Source organism: Phlebotomus papatasi, chromosome 2, assembly GCF_024763615.1.
Source record: "Phlebotomus papatasi isolate M1 chromosome 2, Ppap_2.1, whole genome shotgun sequence".
Taxonomy (NCBI): Eukaryota; Metazoa; Arthropoda; class Insecta; order Diptera; family Psychodidae; genus Phlebotomus; species Phlebotomus papatasi.
Window position 1 is genome coordinate 102082407 of NC_077223.1, and position 14223 is coordinate 102096629.

Below are 14223 nucleotides of genomic sequence, written 5' to 3' on the forward strand. Positions count from 1 at the left end.
CTCTTTAGGAATAATACACTCAAATAGTGAATTGGAAACTTCTTATACTGCAAAAATTTTTAATGGGTTAGTAAATTCTTATAACTAAAATCATGATATGCTTGTACTAAAACAGTACTAAATTTTATACTCAGAACCTACAGGACCATAAAATTATTTTTTTAAATAATAATTTATTTATTAAAGTAATATTAAAATAAAAATAAAGAAAATATATTTAATTTTATGACAATACGCAAAGATATTATTTTATTATTGTATTTTTCAAATTATCCATACGACTTCAACGCTTCTGACACTCTTTGTGGAAATTTTCCATGTTTTAGAATTTTTTTTTAAATTCATTTTAATAGGAAATTAACGAAAATTTGACAATTTTAAGTACTTTATTTTAAATTTCAAATATTCTGTCAAGTTGCAAGATTAAAATTTTTATTTAAAGCCAAGAAATATTATTTCAAGAAACGAGAGTAAAAATAAATAGGGAAAACTGGGGCACCACCAAACACGGGGTACCACCAAACACTAATTTTTATTTCAAAATTACTTGGACTATCTCGACCATTCCTTCAGTGGACAAGCATCCCTATAGTGCTTATAAATTCCTATAGGTCTTATCCTCTGAAGTCGAATATCCCATTATAAAATCGCAGTGTTTGGTGGTACCCCGTGTTTAGTGGTGCCCCAGTTTCCCCTAGAAGTTTTATCCGTTTTTTTCATATTCTAGCGATTAGAGCGCCCCTGTTGGATATTATTAGAAAACTATGAGTTACAGTGCCTCTAGTGCTTTTCCTTTAAACTGCTCATGTTCTGGAAACTTTAATTTTTAAATTTTGGAGATAAATTGATAAAAAAAATACACTACAAGAGGAAATTTTGCATTTTTACGCAAATAAAAAGTATGGAAATATGAGTAACCGCGTATTTTAGCATAAATGATGGAAGTAAATACTGCAAAATTCCATTCACAATTGTGCGGAGTTGAGACCATGAAATTGCCTCGGTTTGCCATTCATGGGTAGCCGAAGAAAAACAACCCAATGTTCTGTGGGCGACTCTTTATGCTGATTTATGCACCCAGCACGAAGGATAAGTTCATTGCTTACCACAAATGTGATTCATACCCTTCCGCCAAATCATTCAGAACATCTTCTCTCTTCTGCCCAGAAGTCACCCACACTCTTTCTTTGGATCTCTCCGGAGAGATCCAGCATAGCTTCCCAAAAAAAGACTAAAACATAAAATAAAATTGTCAACCTCAAGAGTCTCGTGCTTCCGAATAAGGCAATTCCGTGGGAATTTCTTTTTGGGCGATACTCTTACAAAGTCCCCAAATGGTCAGCTACTTGACGGGTTTTTGCACCTGTGATCTTGGAAGGTGTGGGGGACATAAATGGATCTGATGATTGACGTTAAATCGAAAAATGAAAATTGCATTTGTGAAGTAGTTAAAATTACACTTGAAAATGTCTCACATTTTCCAAACACAGTCCGATAAATGCCATTTCCAATGCTATGTTCATCAAACAGAGTTGATAGCACAGTAGATTGGGGATTGACTGAATATAAATTGTGGAATTTTTTTTTTGACAAAATTGGATTGAAATACCAAAAGCAAAAAAAAAATCTAATGCCAAGAACTTTCTGGTCTGTTCGTCCCACGTTCAAATTGTATTTTAAACGTTGGCTCCATCAATTTGCATATAGTTATTTTGAAGAGTTTTTCGAGTATTTTTAGCGTCATTTGAGACTGAAATACCAAAATGACTCTCAAATAGCAATAGCCTCTGCATAACAACAGGTATTACTTAACAGACTATTTTTTTTCTAAATGTCTGAAGCTCTTTATAAAAAAAAACTTCTCTTTTAGGAAAATGGTATTATAAATAATTGGCGTATTAATAGTCTTTTTATTTGCAAATTTCAACGTTTATTGAGAAATCATTTATTGCTAATTTATATAGTGAATAAAATTAATTAGGATTAGGTGGGGGTAGTTTAAATTTTGCATGTTTTCAACTGAATTAAATTATCAGGAAAAAATGTATTTTTTATATCTTCTGAGATCTCTGTGACTGCAGCGCCTCTTGTGTCTTTTGCAATGTTGTAGAGTAGTAAATTTCCTATAAGAATATGCTCATTATAAAACGTTTAAGTTTACTCAGAGCTCGTGAAAGAATTAAATATGCGTTTTGACAAGTTTCGCCCCAGCCTCCCCTATTTATGGTCGTTTTTGCTAGCGTGCTCAGTCAAATGACAGACCGCGGTAGATAGGATACTCAACAAATTGTTATTGGAAAAGAGGAAAAAATTAAAATTTAAACACTGAGAAATACATTGCATGCATATTTTACGAAATTTATAAAGTTTGATATGGATATTGTACCCTTTTAAATATGTATTAATTTTATAAAATTCTTATACCGGTTAATTTGACCGGTCTTGGTAGGTTTAGTGTTAACTATTCTAATTTTAAATTTCCGGATTGGAGTTATTCTGATCACATTTTGACTATCATTATTTAAAATAATTTTGTTTACATTTTGCATGCATCAATCTTCGAAGTTTTTGTTTAAAAATTATTTTAAAAAAACATAGAATTATTTAAAAATGTTTTTTTATCTTTCTTTATTTTTTTTCCTATTCTAATTCTACAAAAAAATTAAGAAATCTTGCAATAAAATATTCATTTTCAAGATATTGAACAAGTTCAAAAAAACAAACTATCCAAATAACGAATCGGACATCTGTCAATTTTATCTCCCAATTATCCGAATAAAAAAGAAAGTCGGCACTGTATCTGGAATTTTCTATGAAATTGTTCCAATAAGACTCATTTAGACTCTAAATGAATTCTGATGAAAGTCTCCCGTGAGACAGCTTAACGTAATTATTATCAAAATATTAATTAAACTACATTCCCATCAGTTTCCCAATAATCCTTCTCTCGGCTTAAGCTGTAAGTCTGTGTGGGGCATTAGCATAAGACGGTTTATTTCGAGGGGAATTTTTATAAATTTTATTATTCATTTAGAATCACCTTTCTTGGCTAAAATATGAATGTGGAAAATTTCGTTGTATTAAGGAGCACTTACTTCTCTTTTAGTTAACTTTATTTATCATAACTAAAAGCCACCTTACTCTTTATGCCCAATAACTTTTGTTTGTAAATATATTTACACTATTTTCAAAATTGTCTATGAGTGTAACGGCGTTATCACACTTGCACATTAAAATTTTAATGTGATTATCATTAATTGTCGCTTGTGAGCGTCCAAATATGATATTTGTGTCTTTGAGTCACTTAATATTTGTGGTTTTTCTATTTATTGATAAAGAAGTGGACTTGGCCTGCAAAAATAAGTTTAAATTTACCTAAAGCATAAATATTTTTCACATTAAAAAATTAAAGAGAAAATCACATTAATTTTTCGCATTAATGCTATAAATCAATTTATATCAAATTTTGCGGGCCAAATCTACCTTTTTATCAACAAATAGATGAAATTTTGAATATAAAATGATTCAAACACACAAATTACACATTTGGACTCTCACCAGCGACAATTAATGTGAATCATATTAAAATTTTAATGTGCAAGTGTGATAACACAGTAAGATAGATAACTAGATCTAGGTCTCATTCACTCTCACTGAAAAGTCATAAACATGTTTACAAAACAAAATTTATTGTGCGTTGGGCATTATATGTCACTTTATATAAAAACAACCTATAAAATTTATTAGTTCCGATGAATTACAAAATTACACAGAGTATCTTTTAAAGTTTGTCCACCTGCTTCTTATTACCCAACAAAAATTGAATTCTCACAATCCATTGTTCAACAAAACTTAAAATGTTGCAAAATTTATGGAATAACTTTTGTCTTATTTTACGGGGAAATTTATCGGCAATAAAATGCCAAATGACGTATTGTTCAAAAGAAATTAAATTTATCTCCAAAATCTGTCCATTGAATTCGATCTTGCATAAATTGCTATAAAATATGCCATAAAACTGCCATAATACCGCCCACAAATTGAAAAAGTGTGGGTGAAATTTATCGTTGATCTTTTGGGTGAAAGTTAAGTCAACTCTGCTTTGACCTTAACTTCCTTCCCAATTCTATTGAACCAGTGAATTTGATGGAAAGACAGCGAGTGTGGAAGTGAAATTTAGTCGATTTCCCGCGCATTTTTTTTTCTTCACGATGGCAATAAATCCCGACCACAAGGTCACAGACATCACAATTATTATGTATTATCATATGTATGATAGAGTCGCAGGGGCGAGGAATTCATCGCGTGTCGAGAGAGATACCTGAATTTGATGCATGGGAGGGAATAAATTGGCTCTTAGGACGAACAAGGAGCAAATTTGCTGAAAGTGTTGTTTGATATTTGTTCCACCAGGCACCAAGAAGATGGAGTACAAGACGAGGCAGTGGCATGAGAAGTGCTTCTGCTGCTGCGTCTGCAAGACACCCATCGGAACCAAGTCCTTCATCCCGCGCGAGCAGGAGATCTACTGTGCCGGATGCTACGAAGAGAAGTACGCCACGCGATGCATCAAGTGCAACAAGATCATCACCAGTGGCGGTGTGACGTACAAGAATGAACCTTGGCACCGTGAATGCTTCACATGCACCCACTGCTCCACTTCTCTGGCCGGGCAGCGCTTCACTAGCCGCGACGACAAGCCCTACTGCGCTGATTGCTTTGGGGAACTCTTTGCCAAGCGATGCACTGCTTGCACCAAGCCAATCACTGGTAAGTTTCTTGAATTTATATTTTAAGCCACATCATTTACCCTATCATTGAAATTTCTTTATAATTACAAAAAAAAAAACGAATTCAAAAGAAAAATATTTAAATTCCTTGGATTTTTCATGGCTAATAATCAAACTCCTTAAACCAATTCTCAGCCGATTTGGATAAGGTTGAATTTACTTCGAAGGTCCTTAACTCTTTCGTCTCCTTTGGGACTTTGGGTACCCATGGAAAAAAGATTTTTTTTTGGACTTACTTAGAATCGATAAAAATCCGATTCTTCTGGATGACTACAAACTAAAGGATGTCCAAATCTAGGATATTTTTTGCAGGATCCTAATTAACTCCTGAGCTAAGATATTTTTGGTCAAAAATCGTGAATTTTCGATTTTCTGCTTCCTTGCAGATATTGTGACTATTTTGATATTTCTAGACCAGAATAAGGAAAAACCTCTCGGGGCCAATAAGTGATAACTAACAATTACAGATTGCATAAATTCGAAAAATAACTTTTTCTTAAATTTTCAAAAAACTTGTTCAAACTTTTTGGGTACGCTCGTCCCCAAAAATCTAGAGGTCAAATGTAAGGTTATCCCACCAATGCCCGCCATTTGCTTTTTGGCACCAACCTTGTAAGAAAATTCCAAGCGGGAGCGACATTTTTGCCAATATGGCCGATAATTTTGACATTTGGCATCGCGGGAGTTTGTTTTCAGGGAAGTTTTTCCTATTTTTCCTGATTTTGGTGAATTCTGATTGTCCAGGAAGTGTCTTTTATGCTTTTGAGAAAGCTTAATGTGTCTACAATAACATCGTGTTGAAAGAAATGTTTTTTAAAGTGTTATTGTGTGAAATATTTTGAGGAATCTATTGGCAAGCAAGAATTTGGTGTCTTCTTGACCACTTCTTGGACATTCCACAAGATACTGAGCAATAATTCTTCTTGTTTTAGTGATCAACCTTGTAAAGGAGTCATTTGACACGCAAAAATAATTCACAAAATTGATATTATTGACTTTTGGAAAATTGAAGTTTGTCTCCTTTTCATTCTTTTGGGGACGAGAGTACCCATGAGTTTTCCAATTTCCCAGAGGCGGAAAAAATTCTTTCTCTACAAAAGTATCATATTTGACCACTAAGACTTACAATAAAGTGAGTTTTACTGAAATTCGTTCGCTGGATATGTTGTGGTTAAAGAGTTAAATTTGAAATAAAATTTGAAATCGTACGTGGTTTGACAAAAAGAATTATAAATAAAAATATAATAGTGGTATTCTAATAAAAAAAATGAAAAGGAAATCTTTCTCCTGAACATTTTTTAGTACATGACTGTTCTCAAGTGCTTCTGCATTATCGGCTTTTCTTTGGACAAAGAAAAGTTCATTATGGTCGATTATGTTGAAGTAATTGAGAATAGTAGGCAATTACAACCTGAATGAATGTCCATATCTAGCATATTTTTCGCAGAAACCCGAATCAATTTTGAAATAATATATTTTTGATTAAAATTATCGTAAAATTAACTCGCTTATATTCCTCTCGTTCAGTGATAACCTTTCGAAGAGACAAAGCAACTCGAAAGCCAAGATAAACTATTAGAAAATCTAACGGAAGCCTAAAGTGTAAGTTCACATATTCGCCGCTTTAGCACTGATTGTTCTGCAATTTCGAATTTCGATATTCTTAGCACTTCAATCGTCAACAATGTCAACAAAAATGTTTAAACATTTCCTGCAAAAAGTGCATTTTTTGTGCACTTTTGTGTAATGTCAGGATGGCAGAACGTTTGAATTGAAATTTCACTAAAATAAATGTTCTTATGATGAACTCGCTCACTTTTCTGTGACTTGTCGGTTTAACCCTTTAAGGACGAGAAGGTCAAAAAATAGGGGTCGGAAATTTCTGACTTTTTAGTGCAAGGAACAACTTTAGACGGCCGTAGGAAAAATTTCATTTTTGGGTCACCGATGACCCAATCGTCATTAAAGGGTTAAAGCCAGAGGTGTGCAAAAACCGTTTGAAACCGAACAAATGTCGAATGAAACTTGTACGTCAATGGTCAAAACGCTACCTGGAGGGGAATTCTGTAACGCTGTGGCAATGCCATATGACGAATTGGGTTCGAATCTTAGGAGAGCTTTTTCGAAAATGTGATTCTGTAGCCGTAACATTGTCATTTCAGTTCACGTGGTATTGTCAGAAGTCACATATTTGAGATTTCTGGCAATTCAAATGACAATGAATTTTCTTAAACAAATCAATCAAGACGTACTGTATTTTCATAAAATCATCAAGTAACGGGATTTCATTAAAAATTCAATGAATTGCATTTTCGAACTCATATGATATGACGAAAAAAAAGCTCAATTCGAGTTCAGTCAGGTTTCGAACTCACGCGTGACAATGCCGCGAAAATTACAGAATTCCTCTACTGGACAAAATTATTTTGACATTTATTCGGTTTTAACGGTTTTTGCACACCTCTGCTTAAACGTTCGAACTTCCAATGGGTTCTTAGGTCAATTCTCTTTGATCCACCTTCGAATCACTACAAAAAAAAAACTTAATCGGAGAGAGTTCTCAAATCGGAAAGGTTCTTATTTAACGAGAGGATTATGGTCCGAAAAGTCCGAAAACAATAAATTTTCTCATTCACAACTGGAGTTTAATGGTCCAATATTGTCTTGGATAAAAGGTAAATAGAATTATATTTGCACTAAAAGCCGTTGATGTTATAAGAATTTAAACTCCGAATTTTCAAACTAATTATTTGCATAAAGTGGAGAGAATTTATGATATATCGCGCTAATATTAGTCAGTGATTATGGAGGTAGCTATACTGAAATTAATTTTCCCAACAATAAAGCAAAAGAAGATATATGACGCTCGATACACTCGAATAGGAAGTACTTCGGCCACCATGTAGGCAAAACTAAAAGTAAAAACAGTTTTCTTAGACTTTCGAAACTTATCTTCGAATTTTTTAAACTTCAGCTGTGCATGAAGCAAATAATAAATTTTGTTTCTTATTTCGAAAAGGAGATTTCGAATCCAAATATCCTATTTTAAATGTTCTTTATTTAATGCTGAGTATCTTTTACCCTCTCAAGTGTTCTTATCAGGAAATTTCAGGATTTTGATAAGTCTTCTTCTAAGGAACTTCGAAGCATTTCTATATAACATAGAAACACATGTCAGGATTTTTATTTTAGTCGTGACACATTTGGTAGAATTATAACAGGTGCAAAATACAATAGAGTCTCCTAAATTCGAACGCTCGGGGGGGGGGGGGGGTGTTTTTGACATTTCTCACCTCCCAAATTCGAACGATTTTTTCAAAATTAACGAAATTTGTGTGAGATTAAATTGTACTTCGAATCAAATTCCCGTACTTTCTCGCAAGTCTTAGTGGTAACATACCTCCTTTTCATTTTACACGATCATAATGTATGTAAACATTCAGGAAAAAACACATAAATATGATTTTCATTCACCTAGAATAGGAACTTTCTAACATAACCTCACAATTGACATTTTAAATTCAAACGGCGTTCGAATTTGAGAGATTCAGATTTCAAAGACTCTGCTGTATACCTTATCACATATATGAACCACTAAGGATTTTTCCCGAGACACACTGGTGCATAGCAGTGGAAGCTTCATTTCGAAATACCCAAGTTTAATCGGGCCATGGGGCATCTTGTTACTTCTGTTATTCAAAATATTGCGCATTTTCTTCAAATTATCATACTTGTTCTGAATCGAATGCTGATGATCTATGAAGTAGATCCGCAATCTAAAACTCGTCTTATCAGAATTGGAAAATCATGATAATAAATTTGCCAATTCTACTAACTCATTCTGAGATTATTCATCCAATTAGAACTTTTTGCATGTATAAATCGCTGCAAATTTATTCGCGGCACAATTGAAAAGTCTCACGATTGAGCGTGCAAGCATTTCAATTTTGCTTTTCTTTTGCAATTTCCTCAAAGGAATTGGCGGAACTCGATTCATCTCATTTGAGGATCGCCACTGGCACAACGACTGCTTCATCTGCGCCCTTTGCAAGACATCCCTCGTGGGACGTGGCTTCATCACTGATGCCACTGACATCATCTGCCCAGAGTGCGCGAAGCAGAAACTAATCTAAGAAGGGATTCATCTTCAACGCCCTCCTGCCCCGTTCTTGTTCTTATGACAGCAATTCTATATTGTAATAATCCTTCGAAGGAGATTGGTGGAGATATAAAAAAAAACATGATGGAAATGTACTCATTAGGGATTTTCTAACAAGAAACAAAAAAATATTATTATAAAGAAATGATATCCGCAATTTTATTCTCTCTGTCCTGCCCCAATTTAATAATTCTCCCCTAAAACTATTTTTTTTTCTAATAATGCCATTAATTTGCGGTATAGATTTTCTTTCTCTTATGTAATTAATTTATTAAAAAAACAAACAATAAGTAAAAACAACGGAATAGATTGTAGAAAAGTGAGAAGAAGAAATAAACGAAAAATGACGAGCATCGTGTGTGAGATGATTATAAAATAACTCATTTAAATTTAATTATAGAGACAATCTAATTTCAAGATATTTTTCACAATGAATTTATTTAAAAAAAAAACAAGCCCCTGTTCTGAAACAAAATAAATAAATAAAAATTGTGAAGATTAAACAAAAGCTTACAAAAAGAAGTCTTTCGTGAAATTTTGACTCTAGTCAAAATAAATAAGAAAAAAAAGAATTAAAAATATTTCTCTATATAATTAGGATTTAAAAGAAATACCTTAAGTCAATGATCAAAAAAGAATATCTCTGTATAAAAGAATTAGTTAATAAACAACGCAAAAGAGTTACATTTAGTCAGTTTTCTTGCAATAGCTGAACGCTTTGATTTTTCTTTCTTTCAGTTTCTTTTTGGCAATAATGTGTCTCCTAGAAAGCGTAATGATTAAATAAATAGAAAAAATATGACAATTTTAGAGATTATTAACAATTATTAAAAAAAAAATTAATGGAAAGAGGAATAATTGAAAAATGAGGTATAAAGAATTAGAGGGAAAGGAGTAATTAAAAAGAAAGAAATCTATCTCTATTTACTTAATACTACGGCCTATTCACAAAAGTTGCCTTCTTTTATAAAAAAAAAACTACTACAAAAAAATGATACAAAAAAGTGGAATACTACATATTACATTAATATCTCTTAGCGGTGTGTTTGTCGAATAAAGAGCAAGAAAAAGAAGTGAAAATTTCTGATTTTAGAAGAGAAAAGCATAATCATCGAAAGTGCATCTATATTTTCTTAAGCAGTATCATCAAAAAAAAGAAAAATTAAATAAATTGTCTTTGGAACTTAGAAAAATTCTTGAAGAACAAAAGGACGTTAAAAAATTTAAACAAAAAGTCTTTAATTTCATGAGCAAATAATTTTTTTCTAGATAAAAGAAATTAAATTTAGTGTAAAGAATCATATGTTACTACATGTTTACATAACTGTTGCACATCTTTTATGTATTTTACATTTTTTTGTTTTCTTCTTTTCTTTTATTGAACAAATAAATTTATTAAAATATTAACAAGTGAGAGTTTTAATTTTTGGATAAAGTAGGGGAAAGTACTCTCCCTTCGAACGTTCATGCCTTCGAATAATGTGAATTTTCTTTGAGTTTTCCTAAGAGATTTAAACATTTCTTTTAAATATTAGCTAGCTTATTTTCAATTATAAATAATTATGTGATGATCATATGGAAATCTCTTCGGAAAAGTAAAAGAAATTCACATTATTCGAAGGCATGAACGTTCGAAGGGAGTGTACTTTCCCCTGTTACATTGTTGTGACGTGGATTTATCACAAAATATCCATGGCATAGAGAAATTTCCTATCAAAAATTCGAAGAAAAGGCACCAAAATAACGAATTTAAACTTAAGATAATAATTCTTGTGAGTTACTTATATGCCAAGCCAACAATTGCTGGGGGGGGGGGGCTCAGCGGAGGCAAAGGACTAAGGTAAGTGAGGAGTGAACAACTGAATGGGTTGCTTATTGAGCAGGTAACCGTTGAATCCCAATCGCGTTTTCACAATCTCCATGGGACAACCGCTCCCAATCTTCCTCGTCCTTGAGGTAACCGCCAAATCATTGTTTTCACTCCTTTGTTGAAGTTTAAATGAGCCCTACAAGGCTAAAACTTGTACCTACCTTCATTGTCTATATTTCGAGACAAGTTATTCCAACTAACCGGGTTTTCAAGATAGGCAGTTAACTGGTTTCGGAAGACTGTGAAACTGGTTAAATACCGGTTTCAAAATTCGAATCATTTTATAGAATTTTAAGCAATTTTTCAGAACTTAAACTTTTGTAAGATTTATCAAATCTTTAACACTAAACCTAGCAAAACCGGTCACATTGACCGGTTCAAAAACTTTTTAAAATCAACATATTTTTAGGGGAAAGCGCGCTACCTTCGGACGATTTATGGTTCGCACAATTTTTTTTTCAAGGTGTTACAAATGAATTTGGCCCATTATAATACTATATTTTAATAGCTAATCCAATGCCTCAAATTTTCAGAAAAGACCTATGGGTGAAATCGATAAGGAACCTAGAGAAAAAATTGAATTGTCCGAAGCTTGAGTCGTTCAAAGGTAGCGCACTTTCCCTTAAACGGTACAATGTCACTATCAAACTTTATGAATTTCATGAAATATTCATGTACAGTGCTGTCTCTCTATATGCAGTTTGAGTACTTTTTTTGACAGTTCTCTCTCTGAATATGCACAACTTTTTTTTTGAAATTCCCAACGGTCTTTTTCTTTCTTTTAATAAATTATCATTTTTTTATTGTTCTAGAATTTCCTGTGTTATTTTAACTATAATATGAGATATAAAAAATAAAATTAAGAAAAATTAAAAAACAAGAAAAATTAGTTACCAAGAAAATAATTTTCTTTATTACTTTGTCAAAATGTAAACAAATTGATTTTGAATGCAACCGACACAAAAGCTGTGCATATAGAGCAGAGGTGTGCAAGAAATCGTTTCAAACCGAATTTGTGTCAAATGAAAATTTGAGTGCAGTTCGATTGTATCGTTTTTACACTGTAAAGTTTAAAGGGTTAAGGAAAATTTCTTCACCTAAGAAAAGTAACTTCTCTGACTTGAGTCGTTTTTGTTAAATCTCATAAGTTTTTCAAAAAGTCCAAAATTATTCAATTTTGATTAGAAACATTTTTTTAATCTTTATTGGTATTTCTGTAATTAGACATTAACCCTCTAACGGTGTTTTCTTTAATATGCGAAAAAAGTTCTAAAACAATGTTTTCTAGGATAATCATGATCCAATAAAGTCGAAAAACCCATCCATTTTTCATTATCTCTTTTAATTTAGGCGCTAGGTGTGAAAATATAAAATTTTTTTGAAATTCTTTTTGCTTCTGAAATTCACATTTTTACTTTTTTCAAATTTTTAAATAAAATATACAAAGTAGAATGACATATCTTTCAGTAAAAAATAAATTTATTTTAGTCAGATAACATTAAATCGGTATTTTTATGGAAATTGGAAATGAGTTTTTTTTCACAAATATTTTTTGTTGCTTTTTCTCTGACCTGACACACAAAACTGGGAATAGCAACAAAACGAAGAGTCAAAATGAATTCAAACTTTCAAAAGATGTTAGTAAGACTATTACCGAGGACACTATAGCACTTTTAAATAAATAAAACCTTTATTGTCGCTGTAAATGTGATTTTTGTGAAGTCCTTTAATGTGTAGAGGCCGTAAGAGACTTACACATTTCTATTAAATACACAGTGCAACAAAATGAAACTTTTTTTCTTGGGATGGAAAATAATGAGTAGTTTCTTGTTCCTTGATGTATCCTGAATATTTCTCCCAAAGAAACTTGTGGTCCATCACGTCAAGTTTCTGAGATATCTTAAGAAAAAGATCTTTAAGAATTTTTTTCGAAATATTTGTAAAAAATTATTTATAATCAATAACGGTACGTCCTAGGATGTTGGTATCAAAGGATAACTCAAGGATGTGTAGAGGAGGATTCAAGGACAATTTTCCTTGAATATCGCATATTCCTATCCCTTCATTTTTTAGATTTGTTTCATAAACCCCTAAATATCCTCTAAATCGATGAAAAGGATGTGTGGGACGACTTGAATCCTTTACAAAAATTGTCTCCTAAATATCATAGAGACGTAAAATATACCGTTATCCAGAAATTACGTATTTGAATGTCTTATGAACCACAGAATTTTCTCTCAAAAATTTATTATTTTATTTCATATCTTCTACAAATAAATTCTAATGTCTCATAAGTTTAATTTTCTTTGTAATGCACCATCCAGCACATTTATACCAAAAGAGAATCAAGATTCTTGCTTTTGTACCATTTTTTGTAAGGTGCAGCGAATTGATGGTATTTTTCTCCGTGCTCATCTGATTCTGTTTATTTTTGTCTTAAAAAACATCAAAGTGACAATACAGGAAGTGGATTTTCAGTGATATATTCACATCCACTTTTTTAATTGCAAAAATCAGTTTTTGCACAAGATTTTCGATAATTTCTGTTCTGGTGCCTCCCAAACAATTCCGAATTGCATTTTTGACCGACTCTCACGCAATTTTTTTTCATTTGGCAACAAAGAATTTGTGAAAATTGAATCCTTTTCCAAATTTCGAATGTCAGGATCCGCGAAAACATCTCCTTCCATTTTTGCGATGCCGAGTTTTGGAATAACTTCCTTCAAACGCTTGAAAGCCGCTTGCTCGTAATTTAGGGATTTTATAAAACTCTTTACAATTCCCAATTTTATGTGTAATAGTGGTAACATAATTTTGTCCTTTTTGTGAGACCTTTAATGTGCGCCCTTACTCATCAAATTAGGTCAAATGACAGAAGATATGATGTTTTGAATTTCGTTAACTTTGACCCCTCATAGCTCGGGTCAGGTGTTATCGATCGACTTAAGTTTTTTTTTGTTTGATAGGGATAATCTGCAGCTATAACATACTAACCATACTAAAATTTCCGCCCGCTGCGCAAAGGTATTTTTGAGTTATTTTATTTAGTGAATTGAAAAACCTTCATTTTGATAATACCGCCACTAGCGGTAGTTTTATGAACTTGGAACGTTAGAATGGGAAGTGGCATTTTACGAGAGCTTTCCAAAACGCCTTCATTTTTTAAATTCTGACAATTAGGACCGGAGTTATGACCATTTTAAGAATTTTTTTTGGACCCTTATAGTTTGGGTCAGGGGGGTCGGGGGACCTTAAGTTTGAAAATGATCAAAAGCCCTAAGGTCCAGCTATAACATACTAAAATTTGAGAGCGATCGATGCTATAGCGCAGTCTTATTGGTTTATAGTGCATGTTGTTAATATATGAAATAAAATAATGAATTTTTGAGAGAAAATTCTGTGGT

General features: G+C 32.4%; 1 protein-coding gene across 12 annotated transcripts in view; it reads left to right on the forward strand.

The window, feature by feature from the left end:
- The window catches only part of LOC129800450 (four and a half LIM domains protein 2-like), a 298659-nt gene extending 288303 nt beyond the window's left edge, over positions 1–10356 (forward strand). For all 12 annotated transcript variants that reach the window (XM_055844816.1, XM_055844819.1, XM_055844825.1 and 9 more), the window contains 2 exons: positions 4414–4770; positions 8766–10356. In XM_055844816.1, coding sequence (XP_055700791.1) covers positions 4414–4770; positions 8766–8923 — 515 coding nt within the window. In that variant the 3' untranslated portion in view covers positions 8924–10356. The remainder of the gene's footprint in view (positions 1–4413; positions 4771–8765) is intronic.
- The last annotated feature ends 3867 nt before the right edge of the window (positions 10357–14223 follow it).